This window comes from Malus sylvestris, chromosome 7 (genome assembly GCF_916048215.2).
Source record: "Malus sylvestris chromosome 7, drMalSylv7.2, whole genome shotgun sequence".
Classification (NCBI taxonomy): domain Eukaryota; kingdom Viridiplantae; phylum Streptophyta; class Magnoliopsida; order Rosales; family Rosaceae; genus Malus; species Malus sylvestris.
The window spans coordinates 18,038,644-18,060,546 of NC_062266.1; the positions used below are offsets into that span (position 1 = coordinate 18,038,644).

Below are 21,903 nucleotides of genomic sequence, written 5' to 3' on the forward strand. Positions count from 1 at the left end.
ATATGCACACTCAGCCTTGCAGAAATTACGGGCAATCTGTCAAAGATCTCTTGTGAAGTAAAAAGCACGTGAAGTTTACTATTAAATCATCCAACGGTTGCTGACAAGAGTGAAAGAATAGTACCGGTTATTAATTCCTATAAATGTCACCCTTCACCCTCCATTGCAAGGCAGACATACATAACCCTTCTTCTTCTCCGAGAATGCCATTCCAACAAACCCTCTCGAGTCACTCAGTGTTCCTTATTCATTGGGGTACCTCTGTAAACAACTCATCCAAAGCAAAAGTATTTCATATCATGAAGGTTGAAAGCAAGAGTATCTCATATCATGATTTCTCTCTGTCCTTATCCTTGTCGTTGTTTTGGGACAAGGAGAAAAAGAGCAATCAACCAGCACTTGGTATCAATCTTCCGATCTGGAACCGACTGCCTGGAACCCCTTCCTAATTGCTTACCTAGTCTTGCTCTCGAGTACTCATCTTCATCATTTTATGCTTCCTCTTCATCTACCACATCTGCCTGGGGAACAGATAAGGGAAGTGAAAATGATACCTCGAAGCATGTGGAGACAATTTGCCAATTCATCCTCAGCTAGGGACAAGGAGAAAGAAAGCAAGAGGTGGGCACTTGAAGGAAATTTTGTGAAAAACATGTTCATTTAAGCAACATCTATAGCATGCAATTAACAATTAAAAGGCGGAATCATGCTTGTATGCACTTAAAAACAAAACATTAACCATGAAATTCAAAGCCTAGTAGATTGGTGAACCAAGACTCAACTCAAATCAAAGTGAGTTGAGAAATTTATACCTTTGTAGATTCCTCTTTGCATAAGCAAAGGCTAATCACCCAAGGAGAGGGCCTTCATTCCTTGCTTCTTAGATCCATGGATTTGGATGGAAGAATATGTTTCTCTAAGTTCTCAAAATAGAGAACCTCTAAGTCTCCACACCAAGGTAAGATGTGAAGAAGAGATGAGTGACCTTGGAAGAGAAAGATTACTAGATAATCCCTCCAAGGGTGGCCGGCCTCATTAGAGAGAAAGGAGAGCTTTGTGTTCTCTCCAATTTTCTCAAAAGAAACCCTTAATGAATTTTGGCTATAAAGTCATATTTATACCTACATTCATTTGAGTGGCAAACTTGTAATTAAGTCCAAAACCCACTCCTTTAACTAAATGGCCGGCCATAGGGTTTCATTGGGCTTTTAAGGCCTTTGTGAATTATTTGTCATTAAGTTGTCATACAACTTAAGTCAATGGGCTTGACGTTCGAAGCCCATTGGGCCTTGAGGCCCAAAACTAACCCATGGTCTTTTAACGAACTTGATTCGTTTGATTAATTAACATATTAATTAATCCCATAAATAATTAAACCATTTAATTATTCTTACTCATCTCCATTGTTTCTTCAATCTCTGCCTTACACGGTGTACGATCCATTAGGTTCCTTTTAGCGAGGCAGTGGGCGATTAGAACACTTTCAAATCGATTGTGAATTGAAACTTACTTTCAATTCTCCCTTTAGTGATTATACACGTTTAGGGCTTCCACAAACCATGAGTGACACCTAGCAGTATGTCATGGTTACCCAAGCTAATCAGAAGAGGTGGAGAACCTATTCAGTTTAGGATTACAATGCAATACGGTCTTTCTCTAATACAATACTCTTGACCACATTGTTTGGTTTGATAGTTTAATCATGTCTACTATCCAATGTGATTCATTTACTTATATGATTACCTTGAATGTGATTTGGAATGACTTCCTAAATCTCATTCATACTTTGGCCAGAGATTCTTAATCATATCATAGAGTATTCTCCCTCAAACAGTTTGAAGGTTAGAGATCCCTTGTTGCGCATTCACTTGCCTCCATGGCTAAGTGGCTTAACCCCAACTATGACGTGGACACCCTCCTGATGGAGTGACTTTGACATAATCAAAGATCAAGGACTTAACCACAAGACAATTATGATGCCTCAGGTCAAAGGACTACTTTGCATTATCCCAACCATGAGTTCTCATGTGACATGAGTATGAGAACTCCTCGTTGATCGTGTTCAGTGGACTCATTCGTTATTGAGCACCTACATGCTTGTCTTGGTGTCAATCACACCAATGACTCGAGACTAGTCACTCTCACTAAGAGAAGACATAGCATGTACTGATCTTAACGGACTGTCAATGCCCAATTGGCAATCCTATGATCAGGAACGTTTAGGATATGTATACGAAAGAGAATGGTCTCAGTAATCTAACTTGTTTAAATCACATTCTTCTAATTACATATTCCTTGGACTTATCGTTTAAGCATATAACATTTATATGAGACGGCTTAAACAATAATCTTTGCCCTTGATATTAAACTAGATTAGTTTAACATGTGAAATGTCTGTAAAGTATCATCATATGATTGGTTTTAGGGCACATTTCCAACAGCACTTGGAAAGATTGAAGAAAGAAACAGACCAACACCTCTACCTTGTGCCTGCCTGCTATGCAGAAGAAACAAGCAGAGAAGAATGCAGACTGCACAATCAAATCAACCCAGCAGAAGGAGTCTGAATTGAAACCAAGGAACTCTCATATTCCTTGCTCAAAATTCCAAACCAGTTCGAGATCAAAGCTGTGGAAAGACAACAAGATCATCTATCTCCAAAACCAGATTTGCGTTCTTAAACTCTACTCTGTCTGGTTTTTACTTTGCCATACTTGTCATGTTTATTCGTTGTTTGCTTGTTTGCTTGTTTTTTTTTTTTTTTTTGTGAGTTTATGCTTGAAACATTGAGGACAATGTTTGATTTAAGTATGGGGGGTAACCATTATTTTGCATGAAATTCGTAGGAGTTTATCACCCATTACTTCCAGTGTTGTTCATTGCTGTTTTAAGTGTTTTTAAGCTGTTTTGGAGTGTTTCAGTGTGTTTTGACATAAAAATCCAAATATCTCAAAAAAATTTGAAAAATTGTTTTGAAAAATCCAAAAAGAGTTGTTTTTGTATGTTTATTTTTGTCTTAGGGTACCTTCCAACACAATGATGAGGATTTGGTTTTTAATTACATGACTGTTAAAGAGAGTTATAAACATGGATGAAAATTTGATTTACTCTTTGGTGTATGCTTGGTTGTGGTTATAATTTATGAATTCACATGCAATCATAAAGGAAAAATCAGTTTTTTAACATGCTTGAAAGAAGGAATTCACAAGTAGTGCACACTTAGTTTGCATGCATGAATATGATGCTAGAGTATAAGGGAGTTTCACCTAATAGTTACAAACTTATATTCACAAGTAGTGGAGGTCGCTTATAAACGATCGTGTTAAATAAATTCTTGGCAGGAGTTTCATGCTCATCATAGTAACGAATGCCTCGTCAATACTTATAGTTTTCATAATGCTTAATGAACTTTGATTGTATCTATATTATGCTATTCACGTAAAGAACTTTTGAAGAATGCTTGAATTGTTGTATGCGTTTTCCCATCCAATTCAATAACTTAAGGAGAACTTGAAGGTTAATTTAAGCGGACTTAATTAACCTGGGATGTTGAGTTTCATGATTGATCGAAAGAACAACTGAAAATTAGTTTATGTGCAAGTATGTCATGTGTGGAGAAGAATCTCCTAGCTAGCCTTCCATCCATTCAATTTACTCAAATTTGTGCAGATTTCATTAGTTCTTTAATTTACTTGTTTTGTTTTCAAATTCATCAAAACCAAAACCCCTTTTACCTTGTTGAGTCATATTAGTTAGAAACTGATTTAGTTTTTGCTTTTAAGTATTTCGAACCAAGTTGAAACCAAAATTCTTCCAAAAGTGTGTTAGAGTCCAAATCTGCCCAGTTTGTGTTTTTAGGCAGATTTGAGCGCTTTTAGCTTGTTTTGAGTCCTTTGAGTTTGTTTTAAGTTCTTTGAGTCTAGTTTAGTATTTTTAACTTTGTTTATATGTTTTAAGTCAGTTTAGAGGTTTTAGCAAGCCCTCCTAATCCCCGGTTTAGAACGATCCCTACTTGCATTTATACTACAATTTGACAACAAGAGGGTTTAATTTGTGTGTTAAGTTAATTTTCGCATCAAAATTTTTGCGCCGTTGCCGGGGATTAGCAACTTTGCTAATCCTCCGTTGTTTCTTTTTCATGTCTTTTGTTTTAGTTACCGACTTTTTTTCTATTTGTGTCTTTTATTTTTACTTTTGATATTTGATTTAGTTTTGTTTCCTTGATTTCAGGTACTAGAGAAGTAAGACATGGATTTTGCTACCATTCAAGCTCAATTGGCGAAACTTACTTCTCAATTGTCACAATATGTCGAAAGGACCACAATGCAAAGTGTCCCTACAGATGGTGTGTCCTATGGGCAAGGATATCCAACTCATCAATGTTCTCAATTCGCTGCGAATGAAGATGCTTGGGGTTATCAAGGTCATGGCCAATCATGGGACAACATGTTTTCCAACGCTTACAATTCGGATTCGAGAGATTATTCAGATTACATGTGGGGACAACCACAACAATTCCAACAACATGGGCATTGGCAGTAAGAAGAGGAATTCTATTCAAAACCTATGCAGCCACCACAACAATCTGCCCAATTCAATTCAAGTACGTCTTTGGATAATGATATGTTTAATAAGTTACTCACCTCTTTGAACCAGGAAGTAGAAAATGGAAACAAAGAAATGCAAAATCAAGCCAAGAAGACGGGAGAATTGGAGAAGCAAATTGGGCAGATTATGGAGTTCATGGCACAAATTCAAGAGCAAAGTGAACTCTCAAACTCAACTATTGAAAATTTGAAAGAAGATTTTGAAATCCATGATGCTATCACTTTGGGAAGTGCTATGGAGGTTGGAGGTGAACCCAAGACATCCAAACCAAGCCAAAAAATGGATGAACAGCTGCTGCTCGAAGAAGAGGAGAATAACAAGGCCATGGCAAGGGAAGAACCACCCTTGCCGCAGCCCCATATGCCTTTTATGCCATCCACTACAACCAAGGTAAGCCTAAATTCCATTTGTCCTAACCCCGTTTCACCAAATGTCCTTATTCCTTGCAGGATCATGCAATCCAAGGAAGAAGAGGGTGAGAAAGGCATCTTCGAAACCTTTCCAAAGAATCAAGAACAAGAAGTGGATGGGGAATGTCTAGAATTCATCAAAGAAGATACATTTGAGACGAAAATTCCCAAAGAAGTTGGATTTTATGAGACGAAAATTCCCATCCAATTCAATAACTTAAGGAGAACTTGAAGGTTAATTTAAGCGGACTTAATTAACCTGGGGTGTTGAGTTTCGTGATTGATCGAAAGAACAACTGAAAATTAGTTTATGTGCAAGTATGTCATGTGTGGAGAAGAATCTCCTAGCTAGCCTTCCATCCATTCAATTTACTCAAATTCGTGCAGATTTCATTAGTTCTTTAATTTACTTGTTTTGTTTTCAAATTCGTCAAAACCAAAACCCCCATTTACCTTGTTGAGTCATATTAGTTAGAAACTGATTTAGTTTGTGCTTTTAAGTATTTCGAACCAAGTTGAAACCAAAATTCTTCCAAAAGTGTGTTAGAGTCCAAATCTGCCCAGTTTGTGTTTTTAGGCAGATTTGAGCGTTTTTAGCTTGTTTTGAGTCCTTTGAGTTTGTTTTAAGTTCTTTGAGTCTAGTTTAGTGTTTTTAACTTTGTTTATATGTTTTTAAGTCAGTTTAGAGGTTTTAGCAAGCCCTCATATTCCCCGGTTTAGAACAATCCCTACTTGCATTTATACTACAATTTGACAACAAGAGGGTTTAATTTGTGTGTTAAGTTAATTTGCGCATCACATACTTGTCATGTTTATTCGTTGGTTGTTTGTTTGCTTTTTTTTGTGTGAGTTTATGCTTGAAACATTGAGGACAATGTTTGATTTAAGTGTGGGGGGGTAAGCAAGTTGTTTTGCATGAAATTCGTAGGAGTTTATCACCCATTACTTCTAGTGTTGTTCCTTGCTGTTTTTAAGTGTTTTTAAGCTGTTTTGGAGTGTTTTAGTGTGTTTTGACATAAAAATCCGAAAATCTCATAAAAATTTGAAAAATTGTTTTGAAAAACCCAAAAAGAGTTGTTTTTGTGTGTTTATTTGTGTCTTAGGGTACCTTCCAACACAATGATGAGGATTTGGTTTTTAATTACATGATTGTTAAAGAGAGTTATAAACATGGTTAAAAATTTGATTTACTCTTTGGTGTATGCTTGGTTGTGGTTATAATTTATGAATTCACATGCAATCATAAAAAAAAATCAGTTTTTGTAACATGCTTGAAGGAAGGAACTCAAATGAACGCTACAACCTTGTGAGACTTGAGCCTAAACGTTTATTTGGAGAGTTAATAATATGTGCATCATTGTTTTCTAAAGTCGTTGCATGATCTCATTATTCTTTGCTTGGTTGCTACATAGAAGGCGTTTCATTATTTAGTTCCAAATGCTAGAACTCATGCATATTTCATTCAAAGCATGCTATTGATTTGCATAACACGTATTCAAGATGAAGTTGTGTAGTGACCACCAACGCCAAATTGCCGTGCCCCTATTTCATTATGTGTTTAAGTTTAACCCCGTTAAGCCTTGTTAAGCCTATGTTCTTTGTTAACCCACACTATCCTTACCTAGCCTAGTTTTAGGATCATCCATACCCTTGTTCTTGAAGCATAGTAAAGCATGACCTAAAATGAACTCATTTTTTATCAATGTATTGCAGAAAGCAAGTGTGGGGGAAGTGATTCTTGTGTGTGTGTGTGTACTAGAGTCCTTAATAAGGCACGGGTAGAGAAAAGAAAAAAAAAGTATGAAAAAGAGCTCTAAAGTGTTGTTTGTTAAAGGGTCCAAAACATTGAATTTGGCCCTAAGTGTTGCATGAATCTTCCCTTTGTATGTAAAAGTTGATTCTGCATTCTAAAGTGAATTCCAAGTGTCTATTTCATTGCTTTGCTTGCTATTGCTTTAAGAACGTTTGTTATTCCTATCCTTTCTTTGTTAGCCATTACCCCCAAGCCCTGTTACAAACCTTGACTTCAATCTTGAGTGTTGTGCATTTCAATTTGTGGAGTTCGAAATTGGTATGAGCATATGGTGTCACTGGTTCTTGCATCTAAGTAGTAGCATTCCATTCATGAGATCATATCTAAAACATGCTTAATAACTCCAGAAAATTGCTTTCTTTGTTATAACATATGTGAGTCCTAGTCTTTCGTGTTTACATTAATCTTCTCATATATACTAATGTAGGGTGTGTGGTCAGAAAATGTATGTGAAAATAGAGAGTATCTTGTAAGAAATTGAGCAAATTCTCTAAGGCATGTTACTACATTCACAACATCATTTTAATTGGTTAATTGTGAACTAGTAAGTGGTGACTGTGATTAAGTATGTGCTCAAGTGTAAAGATGACCAAAATCTGTGGGAATGATGATTTTTAACATGTCATGTTTCATTAAAAATCCCTAAGGCAAATGTTGGAAGGTATAGGTTGTGTTTTGTTTGTTTTGTTTGTTTTGTTTCGTTTTGTTTCTTTTGTTTTGCTCGAGGACTAGCAAAAGCTAAGTGTGGGGGAATTTGATAGGAGCATAATTATGCGGCTGAGTTAGCTTGTTCTCATGCATTTATGTTGTTATTTCTTAGTTAATTATGTATTTTAAGCTATTTTCGTGTGTTTGTAGGTTCATAGGCCTTATAAAGCAATAAGATGCATTTTGGTGCATTTTGGAGCAGTTTTGGGCTTGGAATGGATAGCACATGCATGGAGCAAGGTGGATGGACGAAATTGAAGACTAAAGAGGTTAGGAATGTGTTAAAGAGAAAGAAGAATTAATGTAAAAAGGACAAAGAGCTCAGCCACAAAGGGGTGTCACTCCACCATTCACCTTTCCATCATTGCCGTGCACCACCGTTGCACTCTGATGCGATGAGAGTTAAGCACTCAAATTAAACCCTCTTTTGACAATTGTAGTATATGTATAAGTAGGGATCGTTCTGGACCGGGGATTATGAGGGATTGCTAATCTAAACTAAACTGACTTACAAAAAGAAAACTTAAAAACACTTAACTAGACTATATAAACTCAAAACACTTAAAAACACAAACTAAAACAGATTCTAACTAATTAGACACACTAAAGTAAAGGGGGATTGGGTTTTGGACGAAAATAAAGTAAAACAAAACAGAAACTAGAACTAAACAGATTTGCACGAAATTGGTTGTTTTGGATGGATGATGGGCTAGCTAGAAGGTCTTTCTCCACACATGACACACTTGCATACGAATCAATCTCCAATTGCTTTTCAATAAACTATGATGCTCAACACCCCAGATTAACCGTGATGCACAAATTAACCCTCATATTTTCCTTTACTCATTGAATTGGATGAATGCATGCGACAACCCAAATCATTCTCTAAAAGTCCCCTATATGAATGCATAATAGAGATACAATTAAAGATCATTAAGTTCCATGAAAATCATAAGCGTTGACGAGGCAATTGTAACTATAAATGCATGATACGTTTGCCAAGAATTCAATTAAAGCGATTGTGACAAGCAACCTTCACTACTCATGAATATAAACTTGTAACGATTAGGTGAAACTTATTTATATCCTAGCATCAAATTCATGCATGAAAACTAAGTATGCATCCTTAATAAACATACACAAATCCGTTATGAATAAAATAGGTAATTGAATTGCAATCACAACTTATCAAATCACAATTGGAAGAAATCAATTCATATTGCAAATATATTCATGATTTCGAATTCTCCTCTAGCCAAAAGAGGTTTAGTTCCTCATACTTGCAATTAAACAGAAACAATTGAAATTAAACATTGAAAACCAAAGTAGAATACACCTAGAATGCTCCAGCAATCCAAATTGAATGACTAGCAAAACTCCAAGCAATCCTCCTTCCTTGCAAATATGCGGCACCAAGGTGTGAGTGGTGAATGGATGGTCTCTTGTGGTGGTGGATGGACATAGGTGAGTTATGGTGAAGGGTGGAGAGTTGTGTAGATGATGTGGTGTCTTTGGATGATGGCCCCCAAATTATGGTGAAAGGTGGATGTATTTATAAGCTAGGGAGAGAAGTGTATGGAGTTGTAATGAGTGGATCTAATGGGTGTAGTGGGTGAGTGTTGTGGTAATGAGTGGATGTAATGGGTGTAGTGGGTGGATGTTTGGTAATGAGTGGATGTAATGGGTGTAGTGGATGAGTGTTTGGAGTTGTAGGTCAACACACTTGCACACACACATGTTGATTTCTAGCCTTCAAATCTTCAAAAACGTCCATCCTCATGTCTCCATGCTTGCACTATCCAATCTTGGCTCAAAAATGCTCTAAAATGCTTCAAAATGCACTTTATTGCCAACTTTGTTATTATGACCTACAAACACACAAAAATAGCTTAAAATACATAATTAACTAAGAAATAACAACACAAATGCACAAGAACAAGCTAACTAAGTCGCATAAATATGTTCCTATCACACTCCCTTTGGATTCTTATGCCGTGCATCATCATCCATGTTCCCTCCATTGACTCATTTGTTGCATCATTCCACCTCCCTTTCCTTTCTCTACCATGTACACAATCATTCATGTTCCCTAGCTGCAACATCACTCCATTTTACCCCTATGCTTTACATCATCACTTCACTTTCACCTTTGAATCATTTCAAACACCACTCATTGCACTCAATTGCTACACCATTCCTTGTTCCCTCCATCATTTCAGATTTCATGCATCATTGCACTCAATTGCTACACCACTCCATGTTCCCCTCCATTGCCATGCACTTCCTCTATAAAAGGAAGTGTGTGTAACATAAATTGGGTGGATACTTGGTTAGATCATTCACTCCCATTTCAACACAACCTTCATCCAAACACATCCATTCATCTTCACATCCATTCTTCCATACAAATAAACCTTCAAACACTCACCAATACCTTGTGCCGTAGCAAAGGAAGGGAAGGAAAGTGCTTGGACGTGCTTGCTGTCCAACTTGGATCGTTGGAGCGTTTAGGTGTTTTCTTTCTTTTGTTTCTTTTGTTTCTAATTTTTAAATTCATTTCCCTTTGTTTTGTTGTAAATATGAGTGGCTAAACCCTTCTTGGCTAGGGGTGATTTCAAAGCCATGATTATGTGTGCAATATAATTTGATAAATTCCAGTTATGAACTCTTGAATCATGAATGCAATTGGCTTAACTATTTGATTGATAACTTATTTGTATTTGTTAATTAAGGGTCGACAAATAATTGGCATGCATAAATCTGTTGCTAGAATATAAGGAAGTTTCACATAATCGTTACAAACTTATATTCACATGTAGTGAAGGTCACTTATAAACGATCACATTAAGTTCAATTCCTAGCATAAGTGACATGATGTCATAGTTGCAAGTGCTTTGTCAATGCTTATGATTTTCATTAAACGTAATGATCTTTGATTGTATCTCTATTATGATGTCATGTAGGGAACTTTTGAAGAATGTTTTGGGTTGTTGAATGATGTCATCAAATCCAATAAAACAAGGAAAATCTGAGAGTTAATTAGTGATGTCACGATTAATTTGGAGCATTGTCATTCATAGTTCAATGAAGTAGTAACTGGAAATCGAGTTGTTTGCATACATATCATGTGTGGAGAAAAAGCCTCTAGCCATCCCATCCATCATCTTATTTCTCACATTCGTTTTACAATCTGTCTAGTTTTTCATACTTGTTTGTTTGTTTCAACTTCATCCAAATCAAAACCCCCCTTTTCGTTTCTTGTTTCAAAGTGTTTCAAATCTGTTTTAGTTTGTGTTTTTAAGTGTTTTGATTCAAGTAAAAGTCAATTTTCGTCCAAAGTCATTCCTAGTGTCTAATTTAAGTTTATTTGGTTGTTTTAAGCTGTTTTGAGTATTTTAAGTTTGCTTTGAGTCTTGTGAGTCTTGTTAAATGTTTTTAAGTTTAGTTTTATGCTTTTGAGTCAGTTTAGAGGTTATTAGCAAGCCCTCCTAATCCCCAGTCCAGAACGATCCCTACTTATACTTGTACTACAATTGTCAAAAGAGGGTTAAATTTGTGTGTTAAGATAATTTTTGCATCACCTCATATTTCGCCAATTCCCACGCCAACGTCAATTCACCTTGACGAGCAAGTTCTTGCATGTACTTTCCATAATCATTCTTGGAAGCACTCCCTTTCCTCTTTTAAGCCTTCTTACCTTGAGGCCTAATTGGATAACGGGTCGACCCCGACGCTTGTTCAGGAATGGGCGTTTCAGGCATTTCTTCTCCATCTTTTTCATCAACATGGGAGCCATGATCGGGTGTAGAGTGTGGAGGGGTGCTGTGTAGAGGGGTGTTGTTCATGCATACTTCTAGACCAACTGGCACAACTTTGAATTTAAGACAATCTTTAACAATATTTCAACATTCCCACCGGTTGAATGATTTGTTTCTTGATTTGATTTTGGCTGCATGCCATGCTTGTGCTTGAAGTTGCTACAAATGAATAATAATGAAATCATTAGGTAACAAATAAATAATACAAACAAATAATAATAATAATAATGAAATTATTAGGTAACAAATAAATAATACAAACAAATAATAATAATGAAATTAGGTCACAAATAAATAAAAAAGGTCGTACCCAGTGCACAAGGCTCCCGCTTTACGCAGGGTCTGGGAGAGGTGAATGTCGGCTAGCCTTACCCCCATTTATGGAGAGGCTGCCCCCATTTAGGTCACAAATAAATAATACAAAAAATAATAATAATGAAATTAGGTAACAAATAAATAATACAAACAAATAATTATAATCAAAGTAGGTAACAAAATAATAATACAAGCAAATAATTATAATATATTCTTACCTCATCCGCATAATTTGCCCCACTTCGAACATTACTACTAGCTTGTGTCAAGGCATCTCTCCACGTACTAAAGGAATGGCTAAGTATTTTCCAACGCCTGGACATTGATTCTTTGGTTCTTTTCCCACCCATTTGCTCAAGAAATTTGGTATGAATTAAACTCCACATTTCTCGCAACTGCATCTCATTACCCGTAAGGGAATTATTAGTAACTTCAACCCAGCTAGTGCACAATGCAACATCTTCAAGAAGCAACCAATTCGTACCTGCATCAGTAGTCATTTTGTGGAAAAAAAATTGGATTGAAACTTTGAGAGAAAGATAGGAATTTGATTGAAAGTAGTTGAGAAAATATGAAATTGTGGTGTAAGGTAGATGGAGAAGAAGTGGTATTTATAGAAAAGTAAAAACAATTTTTTACAAATTTTTTTTCAGATTTTTTACAATTTTTTTTAAATTTTTATTCAAATAATTAATCTCTGCCGTTGGATTTTAAAAAATTTGAATTCCAACACTCCAGATTGTGCCACGTGTCACAACGGTAACTTTTCTTAATTTTAAAAAAAATTAAATTTATAAAGCAGATTAATATCAACCATTGATCTCAGATCGAACGGTTGATATAAAATCAGCTTTTTTTTTATTACCGTTGCAAATCGGATGGCTCGTATTAAAGAGCCGTTGGGATCGAACATACCGTGGGAAGCCACGTGGCTTCCTAACGGTCACTGGGTTTTCTGAGGCACACGGGCCCGTGCCCTGAATTCCAGTCGGGCGACGCGCCCCCACTCGCGAGTGAGGGGCACGCGCCTGACACAAAAAAAATTAAAAAAAAAAAGGCCGGACGCAAGCCTTGCGTCAGCCTGACGTCACAGGCCTCGGGCAGCAGGCCTGTCAATCCCCCACGGGCCTGGCCCTCGGGCTCCCACCTTCACTCGGGCTCTCCAAGGTTGGAGGCCTACCCACCGGCCCTCGGGCCCTTTCCTGGAGCCTGTCCCCCGAGCAACCACCATGGGTGGAGTTGCTCTCAATGTGGTAAGCTGCAATGGCTACACATACAAAGTAGGCAGCTTTTGGGAGCGTCCCTATTCCCTACTCTCGTTGAGTGAACCAAGACGGCCTTAGGCTTCAGCGGTGCGTGGCCTCGACGTGACATTGTTTCTTCTGTCGATTGTTTTTTTCTTCTTTTTTTAAGTTTTGTACTTGTGTCCTCCGGATTAGGATTTTCTTCGGTTTCTTTTTGTGTATCCTAAAAATCAATTAATTGTATTTATTCATCATATATTATGTAATTAAAAATTACTTAAATTTTTTATTTAAAATGAATATAAATAATATTTAACAAAAATTGATCATACATTTAACGATAAACGGACATAATTAATTGATTCTCGAATTCTTACAAAGAAAATCTAAAAAGGATCTTGGTCCGTGTCCTACCACGTTCTCTTGTTCTTTTCGCACTCCACTTTTTCTCACTCACTCTATCAGTACTACTAGACTAGACCTCCCATTCTATGTTATTGCGTGTCGGTGTGTATGATAGTTCAAACAGCATATGTTTTTTTGGTATGCATTATAATGCACACAAAATATTTGATCATTTGATCCTAGACCGCATAGATAACTCTTCGTTCATCCAATACATGCAATTCTCAAAGCACAACAGAAATTTGGCAAATGACAAACTAAGAGCATCTTTAAGAGAGTCCGCTATATTAAATTTGAGGTGTTACGTAAGATTTTTTGTGCTCTAAAAGAGTTGTCAAATGATTCTTCAAAATTAGAAATATGTTGCACTCTAAATTTGGACCCTCTATCCCATCCCATTCTTCAAACATTCTTTTTATTAAAACTAGCATATGGGCATACACAAAGTGTGTGAAATTTTTATTTTTTTTTATTTTTTTTTTTTGAAATAGAATGAGAGATGAAGAGAGTGATAGAAAATGTGAGAGTGTGAAGTTTTTTTTTTATTATTATTATTTTTTTAATTAGAGATATGTTAGGATTACATGTAAATGAGGCTTTGAAAAAAAAACACCAAAATTTGGTTGTGTGAAATTACATTTTTATCTCATATTTCTTATTCATGTTCTATTTTAATTAGAGGGTTAAACTGGTAATTTCATAGAATTTTGGTTGACAATGACTGTTTTATTAATTAGTAGAGATAATCTTTGTCAATTTTTTTTTTCAAAAATAAAATACTTAGACAAAAGTCCACATGATGAAAGTAATTAAAAAGTACTAAAATATGTAGTGTGTTGGAGAATAATTGGAAATCAACAAATTTTAGTTTTCAAATTGCTATGCAAATCAACGAATTTGCATTCGAAGAGTCACATTTCACATTAAGAAAAATTGTTGGAAATGCTCTAACTGAATTTAAATTTCTACTACAACACTCTACGGTCTAGATTCTTTCTTTATTTGTTAAAAGAATATCTCACCTTCGGAGAACAATAGTGATTTCAACCCTCCTCTTTCCCAACTCATAAGAAGAGATCTCAACTAGCTATTGTTCTAGTGGTACTTATTTCCAATGACGGAAGAGGTTCGAATTTGAATCCTTTCTTCCCCATTGATCAAAAAGAGAGGCGAAAAAAACCATTACAAGAATGCGGAATTCAATATGTAGGAGTCATGCTCATAAACTCTGTACAAGTCAAGCAACATTAAGATGAAATACTACTGGAATTTACTTTCAAATTTTGTCAATGTATAAAATAGAAGTGGAATTTGGACACAAATAGAAAAACCAAACATACAAAACCCAAGAGTGATGGTTCGAGGCATGGACCTAGGTAGCTTCAAAAGTGTCTAAAACTTGGCTGACATTGGATACCCCAAAACCCAAAATATAAACAATTAGCAACTTTAATTAATAACAAGGCTTAGTTTTAGCTGCGCCGCTAGAATTCAATTATCTGACTAGAACAAAGAATCAGTTTGCTGATGCATTGGCCACACTACCTTCCATGATCAGTAGACGGTATTGATATCCAACCAATAAATGGCTGAACCAGAGTGAAGTCAGCGTGAAAAAGAGTCGTGCAAGGACTAATCAAGCAAAATAGTAGTCATATGAGGAAAAAAGATCGTCAACGCTGCTAACGTTCGCAGGAACTAAGTAGGGGGCATAACAGAACTAGAGGACTCAATGAGACCCCATTCCTTAAAACTTAAAATTCGTTCCACTTTACTATGTTTTCGTTTCTTCTGTCATATAGTCATTAAAGTTGCTGACGTGAAAGGGTAAAATTGTAATATTATAGACATATTTTTAGCTACGCCCACTGAAATTCGATTTTAATCTCACTTTGTCCCCTAAAACTTAAAAAGTTATCATTTTACAAATCTCCACTAAGAAACAATTAACTTTGAAAGAAGAAATTAAAGATCGAAATTTTTTTGGGTTGTTGTGCTTGAATTGCAAAAATCTGGGGAAAAAAAATATATATATCGATTAACCTAATGCACCTAAATCAGACCCACATAATGAATTGCTCCAATTCCACGGGTAGTAAATCAACCTTCGAGCGAATGAGAGGGAGAGACTAGATTGATAGTGAGCAAGAGAGGAGGGAACTCTCACCGGCGAGATGGGGTCAGCACTAGTAAGATAAATGACGCCAAGAAGTCGTTCTCATTTTGGGTTTTGGTTCAACATTTTAATAATATTCCTCTCTTTTCTTTTTCATATATACATTTTTTTAATCCGCGTCGGCATATTTGATGGCTTTTGAACAAAATTAACATAACCAATGCGATGTCAAACGAATTTTGAATTTGTTTGAGTAAAATGACGATTTCTAAATTTCTAGTAAAGTATGATCAAAATCAAGTTCAGGGGCAAACTAGAATCTAAATGGAACGAATTTGATAGAAAAAACGAAAAATGATTATGTAGAACGAATTTTGATTTTTAGAGAGTAAAGTGGTTATAGGGGTAAAATGGAATCAAAATCGAGCCCCCATAGCTAAAATTAAACCTAATAACAAATTCAAAACTTAGAAGATAAACTATAATGTAATCAAACAAAACCCAAGAAATCCATCCCAGTGCAAAGTGCCATAACAGAGCCTTCTCAAAAAGGAAAAACACAGATCATATATCGAATTTTAAAATGAGGTGCAGCATTCAACATTCACGCCAAAACCAGGCTCACGAAATTACACCAATACAATTTGATTACACCGTTACCCCTGCTAGTGCATCAAACTCACAGAAAAATAACAATTTAGGTATCGAACACAGATGCCCGATAAACCATTGATTGGCTACTAAACAAACTTCGAATTCGTCACTTTGAAAGCACATTCAAGTTTAAACTCATTTATCCGAATACTAATAACAAGGGAATAACCAAACTTTAGAATCTCAACTACAAATCAAAGATAAGATCAGCTAACCACTACAAAGAGGCTCCATATTCTTGCTGGTTCTCAGGAACGAGATCTTTCCCGGGGTGGGGGTGAACGGCTGAAATATCAACAATACAAATATACTCAGAATGGTGCTAGTATGTGTAATACATTCACATATAAATACAACTTTGCCAAATCATGCAAACCAAAATAAACCATGCTAAAAGAGATGAACTACGTTGGTGGCCTCTAGCATTTAAACTCCCACTTGAACATAATTTCATTAACATGTTAGAACACCCCTACACCTCTGAAAAGATCAAAGATCATAAAATCGAGAAAAGTTGACCTCACAAACCTGCGGTATCCATCGTTGACGGGGCTTATAGCTCCCTCATCACTGGGACTTCTTGGTTCAGGTCTAGAACTTGGACGAGATCGATCATTGACTGGGCTTGCAGATCTCTCGTAATCCGGACTTCTTCTAGGATCAGGTCTAGAACTTGGACGAGATCTATCATTGACTGGGCTTGCAGCTCTCTCATAATCAGGACTTCTTCTTGATTCAGTTCTAGAACTTACGCGGGCACCATGGCCATAATCAGGGCTTCCCCTATCTCTGCGGTACGGGCTTGGAGATCGCCCACGATCATTGCCTCTTCTCTCAGGAGACATATCACGGCCCCTCCTGTCAGGACTCTGCCCATTTCTTTTATCATCATCATCACGAGCAGCGTATTCCACAGAAATAACCCTATCCATGAACTTGCTGTACCTCAGAAAGAAGTTGATTAAAGTTAGAATAAAGCAAGTTGCAAATTTTTTACGAATTCAGACTAAGTAGTCTTTTGCAAACCAAAGCATTGAATATTTCTCTCTTCTTTTAACACCTTTTTATGACAATCCAAATCAGCATATTTAATTTTCCTTACAAGCAAGTACTATCAGCTTTGGAGTAAATAGTTTTTAAAGAACTGATGACATGACTTGTAAGGGAAACAAAACTGAATTTCCTAGAAGTTGGAGACATTCTCCCTTTGAATTCACTTCCAAACAATCACCAAAGGCAAAAGTCTTTGAACTTGTAAATCAAGCAACAGCACTATAGGAGTTGTCAATGAAAACAGAACCTTGTATTTGTTGCCTCCAAAGCTTTAGTAGCATCCTCCTGTGATTCATATTGAATGAAAGCAAAATTCCTTCTAATCCTTACGTTTGTAATTTTCCCATAGGGATCAAAGTGCCTCTCCAGATCCTTTGTCCTGGTATGGACTGGATCAAAGTTGATAACAAACAAGGTTTTTGAGGGCTTCGTGTTAGCTGAAGGCCTTCTTGAATCAGGTCTCCTAATCCCTCTTTCATGCTTCAACACAGAATATTGTGAAACTAAATGAGTGAAAACTTCCAATAAAATAATCAGGCAAAGCTTGTCACTCATAGTTTATCCATTTGATCACATGTAAAAGAAAATTACATAATTGAGAGAAGAGAAAAAGAAGCATGAAGCAGTTATCAACATATGTACCAGTTGCACGCATAAATTCAGAAAATGGAAGGAGGTAGAGGATATGATTTTGATCGACACAATCACAATATTAATAATATGAAAAGCAACAGCTTAAGTAAGAATTCACATGCTAGAAAGCAATGTCAAATTCTAGTATTATACTTGTACGTGTTAGGAATTCACATGCTCAGCAAGTATGCAATGCAACTGACCATAACGTCATAAATCAATTTTTCAAAACCTGACCACACTGCCAACTTTACCTTGGTCCACTCAATACGAAGCCGGCGTCCCTTCCTACCAAATTCTGTCCTGTCAAGTCTTCGAATTGCATACTCAGCATCTCGTTCGTCGTCCATATAGACAAAAGCAAATCCTATTTAAACCAATATAAATGGAACCAATCCTATTAATACCACCGAGTGAAGTAACCAAGGACCGTACACCAAAGTTACCACAACATTCTTTTCTAACAAGTTTGTTAGGCATTCAGTCTAAAATGTGAGGAAATGTTGACGTCCCAAACACTAAAATATTATATGCATACAAAATCATCTGTTAGGAAGTAACACAAAACCTGCCAGTGGGTGCGATATCATCATGGAATCTATGTTGGAACATGTCGGAAATTGAACACGGAGCAAAAGTCATGATGAATGAAAAAGCAATGGTGTCTGAGGGAAAGTAGGATTGCAGGACTAAGGCAGATCAAATTAATTCTTCTGGAAAAATACAATAAGTGATGCTTGGGCACATGCTACAAAAGAAATGCAGATAAGCAGATCCATCCAAGAAGAGCATGGACATTCCAAGTAATCCTGCGCCAAAGAAATTCTTGAGAACAGGGGTTTGCACTGCAATAAAAAAGTAACCTGCTTCTCTGAATGGGAAAATAGCATACCCATCCAAACAACATTTTTAAAGAATAACGTAGTGACCCTTTTGAATAACAGATGAAATCTTTTCTGCACCAACATCTCCTCTTAGAACTTACTCCAAGCAAACATCCCAGATAAAGAGCTCAGGCTTCTCAGTTCTCAGCATGAAGGAGATGTCATGTGCATGAATGCACAACAACCCCATCCTACAGTATTTCCACAAAGTCGTCTCACTCATTTTCAATTTATAGAGAATGAGCATTTCTGTATATCAAGATTTTGAAAGGAATAGGAGAAAAAGGGCCAAGGGAGAAAACCAGACTTCATATTTTTTGCATGTATTTGCTGCTATACGAAAAGGTCAATGAGCCAAATTTTAAAATAATCAATTTTCATTTTTCAGGTTGTACACCACATTTCCTTTCTAGACATATCCAGGAACCCCAATATAACTCAACATAAGAGGAAACTCTTGTTCACAGAAGAAAATCATGAAAGTAGTAGCTGTCACATTCGCGCGCAAGTATAAGTCCCGCGTTAATAACTCTGCTGCTGTAGGAGTAGGACTTGCTGCTAAGCCCCAAAATACATATTTTTATTTCTCTACCCGAAATCCCTATCGTCTCATACGGATGAATAGAAGGTGCTCAAACTCCAATCTGCACTAACGTCTAACTATAAAGACCATATCCCAGCAGGATGATTCAGTAACGAGTGAACCACTTCAGATTTCAGCACAATAAACATAACAAAACTTTTGAACATAACATTGGAGCCAAAAGTACAACAGCTTGAACATAACAAATCATATAATATAGCTCTAACATCCACAACAGCTTGAAAATCTACAAGTCTTTAGCTTGGCCACCAAATTCACAGCCAACAAACACAAAGGAAAAACCAAAGTAAACGAAACAAACACAGTACGATAAGTATGCTGCCAACAGCCAATGGAACTAGTACTCTTGATAATAAAAAAAAGGAAAAACTAACAAAGACCATTATGAAAAAGCAGCAAAAGTTTAATTATTTAATCAGAAACAATATTTACCAGACTTAATATCCACCCTCTCAACTTTCCCATATCGCTTGAAAAGCCGCTCAACATCTGACTGCCGCGCATCAAAATCCAAGTTGCCGCAAAATATTGGCCTCATTTCTTCAAGCTTCAAACTTTCTAACCCCTTCCAGATGCAATAATTAGACAGTTAGGTAAGTAAGTTGATTCACCGGCATTTATACAAACACTTGGTGAGCTCTCCAACTCCAAACAGTAGAAAATTGAGTACCATTAGTGAGGGCAAGGATAATTATTGTTATACCCTAGAGCAAAGGAGGGGAACTAAGCAAAAGTAAGATTCTGAAATGGTAAAACCCTAGATCTGCTGAAGACATTGAAGGGAAAGTATCAGAGCTTCGTTTTCGTACCTTTGAGTTGTTGGCGATGGAGAGAGGTCTGAGAAACCCTAGCCCTAGAAATAATTGGGAAAGGGGTCTGCGGAATCGATTTGTATTTTCGGGCAGTTTTGCCTAAAACAGAGGAAAAGTCAGTGGAGCGGCGACGTATAATATGATTGCGATACAATTACTGGACCAATTTCTTATAAGCGCAAAAGGAGATTTAAAAATAAAATTAAAAAGTAATAAAATGGAAAACAACAAGGTTTTATTACATGCACCCCTGAAAAAAAAGTAATAAAATGAAAAACAACAAGGTTTTATTACATGCACCCCTGAAAGTTAAACTCGAGAAGAGTTTGGGTTGGTTTGGTATTACTGTGCTTTAATAAAAAATTGTTGTGAGAATAAGCGGCTGTGCTATGAGAATAAACGACTGTGAAATCAATCAGCAGTGTTTGGTAAACTTTTTTGTAAAAGTGCTTTTGGAAAAGAAAAAAAAGTAATCTGATAGTGAGTCTTTTCATTAAAGGAGCACTGTAGCTCCGTGTGCTTTGAAAAAAAACTAGTTTTCCAAAGCTGCAAATAGCAGCTTCAGTTTTTTCCTTTGATTTCAGCTTATTCTCACATTAACTTCCAAAATAAGCCCTTTTTTTTTATTTTACCAAACACCTAAAACCCTCACAGCTTTTTTTCATGGGTGCTTTTTTTTTAAGCACCTCACTCCCAAACCACCCCTAAGTGGGGGTTTGGCCAATGAATATCCGATGCTTAAGTTAATAATTTTAAGAAGAGTAAGTGTTTAGAGCTTAAGTCTGTAGCAAAAGTTTACCAGTAAATGGCGTAGATGGAATATTCATAGGGAGGTGACCAAACATTGTATGGTTCTGCCCTACCATGGCGACTTCCAATTGGCCAAGGTGAGTCCTCCTTATGATGAATAAGGAAAGAATAATTCCAAGATATAAATTATGAGATAATATCATAGAATTATCAAGCAAGTATCCTTGATTGATGTGATATCTTTACTTGTTTGAGTTGATCTTCAATCAGGATATTAAATATAGGATTTGGTGATTAATTCTATCTTTAATGCCTTTTTGACTTTTCCATGCCACAAGTAGGGGAGCTTGATGTAGTCGTAGTAACTACTCAGGCCTCCAGGGATGTTGAGCTGTGTGTAGCAATATTTGTGTGCTCTACTCATTTAATAAGGGCAATCTTGTCTTTTTGAAAAAAAAGTCCACGTGTCGTCTTTTGGATTTTTGAGACTAAACTTTTGTTCCACAAATGCCCCCACACTTGCTAAATTATAGGCATAAAAGGGCAGTAGGTGTAGAAATCCCAAGCTGAGTAGGCAAACAAAGAGTTGTTTCCTAATTTGATGTAGATTCTCCAAATTGACTTGGAGTTTAAGTCTTCTAGAAAAAGGAAACCAATTACCTCTAGAACTTATTTAAGCCTACCTTAAGTAGGGGTTAAATAAATTTAGAGAGCAATTTTTATCCTAACAAGAAAGGGAGAAAAGGCTAAAGGAAATTGTACTCATTTAGTTTTCTTCTTTGCGTGCTTGCCTTTCCGAAGAGTCGATTGTCATTGTGTCATCTGCTCTGCGCCACACCAAGGTAAGAAAATTTGAAAAAATCTTCTATTTTTTTTTTTTTCAGTGGATCACGAGCCAACTGTCGTGGAGGGTAGCAGGGCTACTGCTGGTGGTGCGCAGGATAATTGGTTGGGGCTATGAGCTGCGTGGCAAGGAGCCATGACATGGGCTAGTGTTAAGGCGCTTAGATAAAGGGAGGAAGGCCAATGCGAGTTGGGCCTTCACCTGATACGGGTTGCATGGCATAAACTCATTA

General features: G+C 36.6%; 1 protein-coding gene and 1 long non-coding RNA gene across 5 annotated transcripts in view; one reads left to right on the forward strand and one right to left on the reverse strand.

The window, feature by feature from the left end:
* The first annotated feature begins 11,645 nt into the window (after positions 1 to 11,645).
* The window catches only part of LOC126628914 (uncharacterized), a 54,548-nt gene continuing 44,290 nt past the window's right edge, over positions 11,646 to 21,903 (forward strand). Inside the window, exon 1 of the long non-coding RNA XR_007625624.1 lies at positions 11,646 to 11,708. This is a non-coding gene — a long non-coding RNA (uncharacterized LOC126628914). The remainder of the gene's footprint in view (positions 11,709 to 21,903) is intronic.
* On the reverse strand, positions 16,007 to 20,234 carry LOC126628907 (serine/arginine-rich splicing factor RS41-like). Of its 4 annotated transcripts, XM_050298775.1 has the most exons (7): positions 19,698 to 19,833; positions 18,670 to 18,852; positions 18,346 to 18,586; positions 18,032 to 18,144; positions 17,392 to 17,624; positions 16,620 to 17,030; positions 16,007 to 16,376 (listed from the first exon to the last, which is right to left on the reverse strand). In XM_050298775.1, the coding sequence occupies exons 3-7, from the start codon at positions 18,368 to 18,370 to the stop codon at positions 16,340 to 16,342; spliced, it is 819 nt and encodes a 272-aa protein (XP_050154732.1). In that variant the 5' UTR covers positions 18,371 to 18,586; positions 18,670 to 18,852; positions 19,698 to 19,833; the 3' UTR covers positions 16,007 to 16,339. The 4 variants fall into 4 exon arrangements, with proteins under 4 accessions (XP_050154732.1, XP_050154729.1, XP_050154730.1 ...); XM_050298772.1 differs by lacking the exons at positions 18,346 to 18,586; positions 18,670 to 18,852 and adding an exon at positions 20,075 to 20,234 and having other exon boundaries at positions 19,698 to 19,830; XM_050298773.1 differs by lacking the exons at positions 18,346 to 18,586; positions 18,670 to 18,852 and adding an exon at positions 20,075 to 20,221 and having other exon boundaries at positions 19,698 to 19,823.

What these genes read in the sequence shown, in the direction of transcription:
- LOC126628907 (XM_050298772.1), bottom strand. Translation starts at nt 19,803, where the DNA reads ATGAGGCCAATATTTTGCGGCAACTTGGATTTTGATGCGCGGCAGTCA. An exon ending in TTCGTATTGAGTGGACCAAG is followed by an intron (nt 17,625 to 18,031) that starts GTAAAGTTGGCA and finishes TCTGTGTTGAAG; the next exon opens with CATGAAAGAGGGATTAGGAG. An exon ending in GTCAACGATGGATACCGCAG is followed by an intron (nt 16,377 to 16,619) that starts GTTTGTGAGGTC and finishes TTGATATTTCAG; the next exon opens with CCGTTCACCCCCACCCCGGG.